This window comes from Ramularia collo-cygni (assembly GCF_900074925.1).
Source record: "Ramularia collo-cygni strain URUG2 genome assembly, contig: RCC_scaffold01, whole genome shotgun sequence".
Classification (NCBI taxonomy): domain Eukaryota; kingdom Fungi; phylum Ascomycota; class Dothideomycetes; order Mycosphaerellales; family Mycosphaerellaceae; genus Ramularia; species Ramularia collo-cygni.
The window spans coordinates 2,069,965-2,081,407 of NW_019716255.1; the positions used below are offsets into that span (position 1 = coordinate 2,069,965).

The 11,443-nt window shown below is 53.3% G+C and overlaps 8 protein-coding genes; 4 read left to right on the forward strand and 4 right to left on the reverse strand.

Moving 5' to 3' along the window:
• Positions 1-114: 114 nt before the first annotated feature.
• Positions 115-714, reverse strand: RCC_00736 (related to Rotein of unknown function localised to mitochondria; the record flags this gene model as incomplete). XM_023765911.1 has 3 exons in its annotated part: positions 115-528; positions 585-589; positions 660-714. 3 exons carry the CDS (start codon positions 712-714, stop codon positions 115-117), a joined length of 474 nt encoding a protein of 157 aa, XP_023621679.1.
• Positions 715-1,357: 643 nt separating this feature from the next.
• RCC_00737 (probable reductases with broad range of substrate specificities) lies at positions 1,358-2,400 on the forward strand (the record flags this gene model as incomplete). XM_023765912.1 has 2 exons in its annotated part: positions 1,358-1,994; positions 2,087-2,400. 2 exons carry the CDS (start codon positions 1,358-1,360, stop codon positions 2,398-2,400), a joined length of 951 nt encoding a protein of 316 aa, XP_023621680.1.
• A 146-nt stretch (positions 2,401-2,546) lies between these two features.
• On the reverse strand, positions 2,547-3,767 carry RCC_00738 (uncharacterized protein; the record flags this gene model as incomplete). XM_023765913.1 has 5 exons in its annotated part: positions 2,547-3,198; positions 3,254-3,429; positions 3,487-3,509; positions 3,577-3,604; positions 3,663-3,767. The coding sequence occupies 5 exons, from the start codon at positions 3,765-3,767 to the stop codon at positions 2,547-2,549; spliced, it is 984 nt and encodes a 327-aa protein (XP_023621681.1).
• Positions 3,768-4,417: 650 nt separating this feature from the next.
• RCC_12245 (uncharacterized protein) lies at positions 4,418-5,203 on the forward strand (the record flags this gene model as incomplete). The annotated part of the gene is made up of 1 exon (XM_023765914.1): positions 4,418-5,203. The coding sequence occupies one exon, from the start codon at positions 4,418-4,420 to the stop codon at positions 5,201-5,203; it is 786 nt and encodes a 261-aa protein (XP_023621682.1).
• A 515-nt stretch (positions 5,204-5,718) lies between these two features.
• Positions 5,719-6,029, forward strand: RCC_12246 (uncharacterized protein; the record flags this gene model as incomplete). XM_023765915.1 has 2 exons in its annotated part: positions 5,719-5,721; positions 5,841-6,029. The coding sequence occupies 2 exons, from the start codon at positions 5,719-5,721 to the stop codon at positions 6,027-6,029; spliced, it is 192 nt and encodes a 63-aa protein (XP_023621683.1).
• Positions 6,030-6,715: 686 nt separating this feature from the next.
• On the forward strand, positions 6,716-7,702 carry RCC_12247 (related to Ester hydrolase C11orf54 homolog; the record flags this gene model as incomplete). The annotated part of the gene is made up of 1 exon (XM_023765916.1): positions 6,716-7,702. One exon carries the CDS (start codon positions 6,716-6,718, stop codon positions 7,700-7,702), a length of 987 nt encoding a protein of 328 aa, XP_023621684.1.
• A 481-nt stretch (positions 7,703-8,183) lies between these two features.
• Positions 8,184-9,500, reverse strand: RCC_00739 (related to Ca2+/calmodulin-dependent protein kinase, EF-Hand protein superfamily; the record flags this gene model as incomplete). The annotated part of the gene is made up of 1 exon (XM_023765917.1): positions 8,184-9,500. One exon carries the CDS (start codon positions 9,498-9,500, stop codon positions 8,184-8,186), a length of 1,317 nt encoding a protein of 438 aa, XP_023621685.1.
• Positions 9,501-9,534: 34 nt separating this feature from the next.
• Positions 9,535-10,874, reverse strand: RCC_00740 (uncharacterized protein; the record flags this gene model as incomplete). XM_023765918.1 has 3 exons in its annotated part: positions 9,535-9,644; positions 9,722-10,187; positions 10,257-10,874. The coding sequence occupies 3 exons, from the start codon at positions 10,872-10,874 to the stop codon at positions 9,535-9,537; spliced, it is 1,194 nt and encodes a 397-aa protein (XP_023621686.1).
• Between the last annotated feature and the right edge of the window lie 569 nt (positions 10,875-11,443).

Consider the following 11,443-nt stretch of genomic DNA (forward strand, 5'->3'; position numbering starts at 1 on the left):
ATATTGCCTGGTCCTCATTCCAAACACCCAAACACCCATACCATGTATCATATCGGTCATTCCGCAGCATCTCAACGCTCATCACCGGCCATGCATCACAATGCTCTAACCCTCTTATGCGCCATCTCCCCAAATGCCAACCATGCCCATCGAAAAGCCAACGCCCGCAACGCCAGTCCTCACAAATTCCATTAGCTGCTGAGAACGCGCCTGATTCTCAACCTCCTCTCCGTTCACGTCGCCAACATCGTCCTTGACGACGCGCTGCTGAAGACTCCGGTCCATAACCAAGTTGAGCGCGCCACTGATACCCGCAACCACGGCGGTCCAAACAAGATACGGGTGTCGAATGCGGGGTGGGGACAGCCAGAAGGCAAGCAGTAGGCTGCTGGCGGAAAGGGTCGAAAGCGTGCGGATGTGAAGTGTCGAGAGACGAGTCTGCTGGTTGAGGGTGTATGCTGCGGGCTTTGCGCTTGGCAGGGTGAGGAGAGATGGCAGCGATTGCGTGGAGAGGGTATAGCTCACGCCCTAGTATACATTGTCAGTGGATGGAAGGATGCCGGGATGATTGAGTGCGATCGTACCGTGACTACAGGAGGCGAAGACGGCCGTTAGCAAACCATTCTATATTCTGTATGTCGTTCAAAGGGTTGACTTACGCAATCCGAGCGATGTCACGCCCACGAACTTCGCGATAGCAATCGAGTTTGGCATGGTGAAGAGGGGGTCTTCAGTGTGTTGTTGTTTACGATCGTCCCCGCTTTTGATACACTTGTGGTGCTGTTGCGCGAGCGCTTATTTGCAGGGCGTTCTTGTTCCGTCGAGGAAGGTGGTCGAAGTACAGCAAGCTTGGTGTAAACGTCGGAACGTTGGATGGCGATGTTCAACACGAAGAGCGGTAATCGTGGGGATGTGATAGGTACATGTACGAGGACATCCTGTACCTTGTCCAGTGACGTTCTCCATGTGGGAGGATCTAGAGCTACGTGGAWGTCCCCACTTGGAATGGAAGCTTGGGGAACGGACGCATGGATACTCCTGCACACCATTCAGCATCACGGCACGAGGCACCGGTTCAGCGTGCGCGGTTGCAACAGCGCATAATTTATTACCTTGACTGATCAATGTTCCTTCAACCTCGAAGCTTCTTGCCGTGATCACCTCATCAATCACAACCTCGGGCGGGCTCCGAACCAAAAGACCCGCTACGGCCGTAAATATTGCGGACATCATCGCGTCTACCCCAGCATACCCCAGCATACAACCGAAGTATATATGATTGAAGTTCCTTTGGAGTAAATTCCATATCGTCCACTCTTTACAACGACACCAAGGACATCCCCATCAATTCACAATCATGCCCGTTCCACGCGAGGATTTCATCTCCAACGTCTGGAGAGATGGCATTTTTACCAACAAAGTCCTCTTCTGCACCGGTGGAGCAGGTACCATCTGCTCCATCCAAGTACGAGCATTTGTTGCGTTGGGTGGAAACGCGTACATCATCGGCCGCAACGAAGAAAAGACCCAGAAAATGGCCAAGGACCTCATGACCGCGCGACCCGGCTCAAAAGTCATTGGCCAAGGAGGCGTAGACGTACGGGATCCAGAGAAGTTAAAGGCATCAGCAGACAAGTGCGCAAAGGAACTCGGGGGAATCGATTTTGCCATTGCTGGTGCTGCCGGAAACTTTCTGGCGCCCATCAGTCAACTCTCTGCCAATGCATTCAGGACAGTCCTCGAGATTGATACTCTGGGATCGTATAACACAGTCAAGGCTGTGATGCCCCATCTTGTCGAGAGCGCGAAGAAGAACCCAAACACTGGCAGGCAACAGGCAGCAGGGACCGGAGGGAGGATCATCTTTGTCTCTGCCTCTTTCCACTACACGGGATCTCCTCTGCAGGCCCACGCTGCGGCCGCCAAAGCTGGCGTAGACCAAATCGCACATGCCGTTGCTATCGAGTATGGACCATTGGGCGTGACAAGCAATGGTAGGTGAATTCGATCGCCCTCCATTCCTGACGGAGACGGCGAATGGGAGGTCTGGGATCCGCCGGAGCAGAAGCTAACATTTATGTCGCAGTCATAACACCGGGACCCATAGCCCACACAGAAGGCATGGAAAGGCTGTCAAAGCAAGACCCTGAAAGTGCCAAAGCGAGTGCTCGTGCCATTCCAATTGGTAGATGGGGTGAAGTAAAGGAGATTGCGGATGCCACCGTGTATCTGTTTTCTGATGCCGGCAACTACGTAAACGGCAACACTTTGGTTGTGGATGGAGGTCAGTGGAGAGTGTCAGGGGCCAGCCACGGTGGGTCATGGCAGTATCCCGACTTCCTCATCTCAGGCGCTGCCGTTGAAGGTGTGAAGAGAGGTAGTGGGAAGTCGAAGATGTAAAGGCGGTGCTTCGATGATTCGCAAGGCATTTGCTCTCAACAAGCACGGCGTCACTGGGTTCGTAATGAGATTCTGACTTGCAATGACCATGTGCTCGTTAATACCATGTTTACCTCATTCATCATGTCTCCACGCGGGCGCACCGCTCAGTGGGACTGCAGCCACTCCAACAGTTGCTGAAACGCTTGCTGTTGCTTAGACTTGATCGTCTCATCCGCGTAATCGCCAAACACGGCAAACCCGTGCGGTACTCCGGGATACACCTGCACCTCCGTCTCGATGCCCTTCTCCTTTAACTTCTCGACGCCTTTGTCGCGGATGTGATCAGGGAAAAGGCTGTCCTGTTCTACAGCCACAATTCCAAGAGGCACGGTGCAGTTCTCGAGATCYGACACGGATACCTGCGTACCATGGGCAATAGCACCAACCTTGATCTCAGGACCTTTCTTCGTCATGCCTTCCTCAGCCTGCGTCTCTGGCGACCGCTGACCTGCAGCAACGTCTGCATGAAGCTCTGAACCGAGTAGAAGCACATAGCGGGCCCCAAAGCAGTATCCTACGGCATATATGCCGCCTCCATTGGCGACCGCGTCTCCGTACTCGTCTCGAATGCCCGTAATGGCCTTTTGGAGGATTGGGAGCACCTTTTCCGGTGTATGTCTTGCGAGCCACATGTCGATAGTAAACGACTTGGCTACTGCAGCTACGCCTAACTTGACTTGCTCAATGATGCTAGGGTTCTCCTCGGCGGCGTTGGTCTGGGTCGTGGAGACGGACGATGCTGGATTACCAGCGAACCTGTTCGACAGATTAGTCTGCTGATCCGATGGATGTATTGAACAGTTCTACTGACTGGTCTGGCATCACCACCACATATCCTTCAGCAGCGAACTTGTCGGCTTGTATTTGGTTGTTCTTCGAATGAATACCCGTGCCTCCAGTCAATAGCAGGAGCAGCTTGGAGGAAGCGTGTGGATAGTCGGCTGGCTTCGTAACATAGGCTTCGACGTCGTTCAATGTGAGAATCTCCTACAAGCCGACAGTCAGCAACTTGCTCCGCTCGATGGCATTGTTCGAGTCTCATACGCCGGTTGGTTGTTCATTGGAAGCTACAGTGTTGTATGCACCGTCAGCCTTCATTCTCGCTCGAGCTTTGATCGGGCTTGGACGGCGTACGAGTCGGACGATCGGTCGTGCAGTGCTCCTAGGAATGTTTAGAACGAGTTGTTCGACATGTTGGGGTGCATGACGGTTGTGCTCACTCCCATGCTCGCTGCTCCCTGATCAACCTTTGAGTCGCCTGGAATGGTGACGTCTTCTTGAGCATCGCTCTCTGGAGCCTTTGTGGCGAGTTCTGGGTCGGCCATGTTGGTTGGTTGGTACACGGTGTTTGTTGTTGATTGTAAGGTGGTTCAGCAGGGTCGGAAGCCATGCCTTTCTCCAGGTTGAGCTTCGAGCCAAGCACAACCAACTTCACCTCCTCTTTTCTTCCTCCTCCACCACTCCCTAACCCCGTCCATTGATACACACTTCTCAATTCGACCTCTTCAGAATGGCACACCAGCTTAAGTGCCATGTTTACGCTACTTCCCGATCGTGGCATGTCCTTCTCCTTTCCATGGCTCACACGTCCAAAGAGGACCACGACCACGACCATGATCGTAATCTTACCCTTCGTCAGGTTTGAATGTGAGCGAGAAAGCTTGTCAAGGTCGGAGAGGAATTCTACAATCTATGCTCGCAATTTCGCTTGCTGAAGGCTGACTGAAAATGCTCTCCAGCATGTGGGCTATGGCTCCTTATTTGACGCAGCACGCAGAATGCTTTCTTTGCCAACATTCCGAACATGTGATAGATCAGCTGGCACGAGAAAGTTCGAGAAGTGTAAAGAGGAAAATTGAGTGCCGCCTGGACACAAACAATGCTGCCGTGAAGACGGCATGATCAACCACAAAAGCGATGTGTCGCAGAACAACCCCGAGAATTCATTTCAGCTACCATTCCCGGCTATAATACGATGCTTCTGGATAGCAACGCGATAGTTGCCAACTTCTTCTCCTTTTACGGCTTCCGTGGTTTCCTGCGTGAGGATGGAAATGATCTATTCCTCCGACTGCATGTCCTCGACCATGGCAACGCTCTCACCTGCATGTCCCGGAAGCTTGACGACTGTGTCAGTCCTTACGGTGGGGAAAGGTGCGGGCTGCCTATTAGTGCTCCACGTTCTCTTTGCGTCGCTTTCCAATCACTCTACTTCCTTGCAGGCGATCCGAGAATTGATCCAGTCGGATTGAGAGTGGAAGTGGATACTTTTGCGCGACATTGTCTTTGTGCCGAGCACGCAGCAAGTGAGGACGCAGTACATGGCGTGACGGAGAGACTGTTCATTGCTGTTCAGCGATGGCAGTGCAGGCGAGTCTTCATGGACGAGCCCGGTGGGTTCTCTTCCACACCCCCAGAAGAACGCCCAGGCGCGTCAAGGTTATCGCAATTCTTCATCGCCAGAGCTCCCAATCCAACCGCCAGACGTCGCCCGAAATTCAGAGGCAATGCGATCGACTGTGAAGTCGAGTACGATAGCTGGGGCGTTCCCCACGAAAGAAAGTCTCTCGCCGAAAACCGGCCAGAACAACGCCGGCTGCTGAGACCACCTCAGTATATCCGCCCAATCGTCGATGGTAAGACCGCCGAAGGACATCTTGATGCTGTCGGTGGACAGCCACACCTGCGGCGGAGTCATTACCAGAACTTCAAGGGCCGCGCTAAAAATGCCATGGGAAAGATTGTGAGAGACGCGACGTAGCGTAGCCAGAGTTGTCAATTGAAGAGCTACTTCAGACAGGACTCAGCAGATGCAAAGTCGGGAAAATTGGAAAGGATGTCTCCTAAAGGAGTCATTGGTCACGACCGCTAAATGCCTTCTCGCTAGCAGAGTCCACATGTGAGTGGAACGCTTCACTGCTGGTCATATCGTAGCGACACTGCTGGTGAGGTCTCATGAAAATCAATCTGAGCGCAGCACCTTTTGATCACAACCATGAGAGTCACAGCGGTGGACAATGCATGAAAGGAGAAAGAACAGAGAGCATACCGCGGAGCAACGAGAACTCAATGTCCTGACGCAATGAGAAGCCGAGCTGATGAAATGCGCAGGATGTGAATCGATCGGACACTTATCACATGCCGCCGGTCCTGGTCGACTCTGTGATGCCACCATCCGAACGAGTCGACAACAGCGAAACACGCTGTTCAGATTCAGATCGATCTGCTTCTATCACAGTTCTTCTGATATGGACCCGCTGATAGACATGGTCAGGAATGGTGAGTATTGGTCGGAAGCAACGTTTGTCGCTTACGGATCTCCGGGCGCAGTCATGCCTACATTGTTGTAGAGCATGTCGATTCCACCATGTATTGCAAGGACTGACTGCTTCGACAAGTTTGTCGATATCTCCAACGCTTATCATACCAGCCTTGACGACGTTGCAGATTGTATTCGAATTGTCTGCTACGAGCCTTTATTTTGTGTACTCGGCAGTTTGGAGATTAAGATGGAATCCAAAGACCTTTACCCCGTTGTGTCTCAAGACTCTTGCTGGGGATATCTAACGATGGCCTTTATCGTTTGATAGGCACGGAAGCAGAACGTATCTGTTGCAGCTCCATTACCCCAAGTTGATGAGTCGAATATGCCAACTTGGCCGATACCTGTGATGACAGCAACTTTGCCATTGAGGTCGAGGTCAATGGGCAACTCTTGCGATGGTAACATGCTGCAGAAGCCTAGTTCGTGTAGACAGGTATGTTGAGTTGGAGAGAGACTTACGAACTATCTACCTACTTACACAGCTTGATGGAAGGGCAGGTAGGAACGTAACAAGCTCGAGACGAATGTCTCCAAAACCGCAATCACGACGACAATATGCTATACCGATATCGTTCATTGATGTTTCGTCGCAAAGAGGGGTTACGGTGGAGGCTGCAGCTCCTACAGCTCCCCTTCAAGCGATGTCGGAGCACAAGCAAGTCGTTGATGCTCCTCATTGCTCATTCAGATCATTGCCATTGCATTGAGTTGTTATTGCTAAAAGTCCCGCAGTCGTGCTGGAGTGAGGAAACTCGCCTGTCACCAACTTCACCTCTTTCGTCGAGTAGGCGCCAGCTATAGACCCACCCTGTATAACTTGACATCATTCACTTCTACCTGGCTCATGATTCTCAGGTCTCACATCACTTCTCATTCAACAACAAGACTTGGACCCCGCTGCAGTCTGCTATCCTTTTAGAAGTCCGGACACAATCCTGTCACCACAAGATGCTGACAACAACATATCCTCTCTCTCCACCTTCCTTGGACGAAATCGCTGGAATTCTGCGTCCAGCACTAGAGGCAAACTTCCAAAAAGCAACCATCAGCGTCTCACAATGTCCCGATCTTCGCAAAGCGCCCTTCCACCTAGCAGCAGAAKGTCTCTCCGGCAACGAAAGCATAGCAGATATCGGCGGCCAACCCAACCTCTTTCCTGAACCCAGATTCGAATGCAAATACAACCTTTTAGACATTGCAAAAGAGATGAAGATGAGCCCTGAAAAAGGCCAACTTCTCGGTGCAGGAGCCGGACCCTTTCACGTTATCGGTATCAACTCAGAGCTCAGTCCCAATCTAAGCTGGGAGGACAGTTTCGAGAATGTCAACAACTTGACCTATTATACCAAATTCGACGGTACAATGGGAAAGCACGCTGCAATTTGTGAGAGAAGTCCCTCGTCAGACTGCGCGCTCATGATGAATCTCTATGGCTCCTCAGGTCTCCCAGGTCCAGTTCTCAAAATCACTGCCCGAGCTCGAAAAGGCGATCAAAAGAGTTTCACAGAATGTATACAACAAGCACTATACKAAGCCTTTCGCGACGACCGACCAATCAGTATGGGAGGGATGTTCCTCATAAAGACAGGAACCGCTCACTTCCACGTCATGCCCGACTTTCCCCCCAAAGAAGATCTCCCGTTCAAAAACGCAAAACAGCTCAACGACTGGCTTACATATCATGATTTCAAGGCTCCGATTGTATGTCTCAGTGTCTTTCACACTGCAGATCCAGGGAAGCGTTTCGGATTGAGAATGGAGCATACGCATTGCTTCTCTACGGATGGATCGGGTTCGGGGGGACATTATCACTATGATTTGCCGGCTGGGGATGGCGTTGCGGAGGTAGAGTATGAAGGATATTTCAATGTCGCGAAGACGCTTCATCGAATTGATAGGCCTGTCGTTACGCTCGAGCGGGATTCGCGCGATTGAATTGAGAACGATCTATAAGGGTGATCTTGACTCGAAAACGAACTCGCGGAACACGTTGAGAGAGAGAAGGTTGAAATGCACGCTACTAGCAACAAGATGCATTGATGTTGTGGTGGTCCATGAGAATGCTCAATGCTGCGCTGAATACACGCCAACGATATCGTTTTAATTATACACAAGCTGAATGAGACCACCACAGCAATGTAGCAGATACGAGCGTCATCACCCATAAACGCCGAAGGGTATCGTCCGTATCCACAGCCTGATATGTCCAGTGGGAACTCCGGAAAAGAAACGAAGAGTAGAAAAGAACCGTGCCACCCCATCGGAAACACCGATTGGTAGTCCCCATTATATCCATCCAGCGCCGAACCTATTCTTTTTTGTTTGCGAAAACTGTTCAACCCCGCATGCTCGCTTAATGTCCGTGTCCGTTGAAGCAATCATAAAGTCGTGAGTAATAGTAGTACAGGCCAAGGCCTCAGGTCCATGCTCCCATTGCAGAGGATTCCTCGGCATCCTCACGGCAGCCTTCGAACCAAGGACTTCGCAGAGCATCAGCAATTGTGAACCGATCCTCAACCGATCTCTCCAGACAGCCCTTGACAAGGTCAATAACCTCGCCACCACCAGAGGCGGCCTCCCGCAAAGCGTTCTCGTCGTATTCGGCGCTCATGATAAGCTCGGCGGTCTTGCTGGGCATGGCATGACGGAACGGCAGGTCACCTGTGCACAGTGCGTAGACAACCACCCCGAATGCCCATATGTCTCCAGCCGTCTCGAACAGTTTGCGATCTACAGTAAGCCCCTTAGGCGAAGCATATTCGAGTGTGCCGATGACGGAGGATGCCATGATGATAGGATCACCTTCTTTCAGCGAGAGGCGTTGATACTGCCGATCAGATCCCGCGTCATCCACGTCTGCATGCTGGGCACTCTGCAGGAAATCGGCCAGGCCGAAATCGCAGAGTCGAAGGAAACCGCCTTGTTCCTCGGCGCCCGCCGAGGAGAGATCGACCAGACRATTCTCAAGCTTGACGTCGCGGTGACAGACGCGAATGTCCTCATGCAAATATCTCAATGCGCACGCCAATTGATATGCGTAGGTTTTGGCAAGTTGCGGCAAAAGTCCCTTTCGGCCATGGTTACTTGACGCACTTTGCCTCGTTTTCCGAACCATATCATGCAAAGTTCCTCCGACATTAAGATCCATGACAGAAARGAAGGCAAAATCGGTATCATACACCGAGTGTAGCTTCAAAATGTGAGGATGGTTGAGACATCGCCAGATTGATACCTCGTGTTCCACCTGCAGTGAAATCTTTTCGGCTTCAGCGTCACTGATCCCAGGGACGGCCTTGTGAATGATCTTGACAGCGCGCACCGTTCGATTCCCATGTGCATCGAGTGAGTGAACTTCCTTGATGACACCAAAGGCGCCCTGGGCGATTTGTGGACCGATGACGAACTCGTTGTTGATACCGATCGATTGGCCCTCATCGTCAGGTTTCGGCTCCGGTGCTGGTTCATCTGGGTCACCTCTACCCCAGCCGGCAAGGAATGCAGCAGCAGGACTCGCCGAGGAGAAGCCCGAGTTCGAGCGTCGCGATGAGCGTCGAGATCCCGCGGCAGATATCCTCGACGCCCGCGGCACTCTTATGGACGTGGTGCTAGAATGTCTGCTGAGGTTTTCGATGGGCGAGAGCTGTGAGATGGAATGATCGATCGAAGATGCCTCTGGAATAGTCTGTGGTGAAATGTTCAACTTGCCGACAATCGACTCGACCGAATCAGTCATTCGGCTGGGATGAAGCGGCGTGTCATTCTCCGGATCAGAGGTTGGCGACATCATCAATGCGGATGTCAGGGAGGCTGCTGTGGTGGAACGTGGGACGTTCAAGGGCATTGGCGCTGTCATCGCTGTTGCTCCGCGCTCGCTGTCCTAAAGTTTTGCAAAGTGTTGGCGGGCAGGTGCGCATGGTGRCTCATGTGCGTCACAAGATTACTGACTGGACTTACCGGCGAATGGATTGCCTGTGAAGGCGATGCGGCCGTCGCCGCCGGCGTCGTCTGCAGGCCCCACGTCTTCAGGGCGCCTGGGCGGCGATTTTCCTCGGGTGTTTGATTTTCTTCGGCCATTGCTGCCGAGCGGCCCGATGGAGGGCGAAAGCGGGACGCGGCGACCGTCGTCGGTGGTGACGAGCGGGCAGAAGGATATCGATCTTCCTCGTCGCTGCAGACTGGCGGCGAGCGCCTCGACCTCGGCGTGTCGTTGCTCGGCCCGTCCGGCGGAAAAGGCGCGCCAGGAAACACCGCCGTGGAGTTTCGCCTTGTCGACTCGCGGCACCTCGTACGTCTTCTTCGTGGCGGGCGAGGTGGATGGGTCGGGCGGGGTGGTGCTGACGGTGGTGGTGCTCTCCGTGGAGCCCTTTCGCGAGCTGACGGCTTCTTCGTCGCTGTCTGTTTCGCTGTCCTGCAAGTATTTCTAGGTTGGAAAATCCGGGGGTTAGCGCCATGACCCCACATATCACGTGTCGGGGTTTTTGAAGCTTACGGTGCCGGCGAAGGGCGAGGCCACGGTGTGGGCCGGGACTATAGGGACTGCGACGGGAGCCTCTTTTGCTGGAACACGGTCGCCCCGTGGCGTGTCGGAGCGATCCCACGAATCGTCGGACGATTTCCGCGGCGCTGGGCTATTGCGCCGACCGGATCGTTTTGATGGCGGGGGCCGTTCGTCGTCGCTGCTGTCGTCGAGGTAGGCGAGCTGACCCACGGCGAGCTCAGCGGCTCGTTTGGTCGGCGGGAGGACGCCTGGAAGGGATCCACGACGCCCTGCTCCGTCCGTCACTCGGTGTAAGGCTAGATTGCCAGGTGCAGGACTGGGTCGGCGGTCGGTCGCCTTCTTCGTGTCGGTCTTGGGCACGTCGAGAAAGTCCTCGTCGCTGTCGAGCAAGACGTCGAGGGCGGCGATCGCAGACGTGGGATCCGGCTTGGGGGCTGCAGCGGCAGGCACTCGCGGTTTGATGGGCGGAGCCTTGGTCTTCGGTCTGCTCGGTCTGCTTTTTTCATCGCTATCATCTTCAAAGCCAGTAGCAAATGGATCGCGGCCACGACGGCGATCAACACCGACTCGGAGTCCGCTAAAGTGCTTCTGGATGTTGAGAGCGGCCATGCGTGGTAGCTGCGTGTGGCTTGACTTGATGCTGTCGCGAGGGAAAGGAGGTGGACAAAGAGCGAGCGCAAGCGCAGGCTGTTGGGGAGGGGGAGGTTGTTATAAAGGAACCGGTGCAGGAGCAAGAAGAGCTTCAAGGGTCAGGTAGATATTGCAATCAGTAGTAGTCAAAGGGTACCCATCTTCATGCCAAGGCGTAAAGTAGGCGCAGCTTGGGCGGGATGATTTTGTAGCTCCTTAGAAGATCATTGACTGAAGGTTTGACGGCCCCAGAGCGCTAATAATGGCTGCGTGCYAGGGCGGGGTGATCTCACAACTCTAGATTGATTTCCCTCGAGTCACGACGAATCACCGTGGATCAGCTGTCGATGGGCCGAAGGAACATCATCGGCAGTGTCTATAGCGGYGGGCTATCGATATGCCCTGTCAACAACGAATCTGTAGAAGCCGTAGCATTCAATGCCTTGAGCGCCAGTCATCCCTTTCACTGCCTGCGCAACGATGAATCGTTCACTCGACCTCATGCCCCAGCAGCCAATCCTCGTCGGTCAGAACGTATGACGGTCATG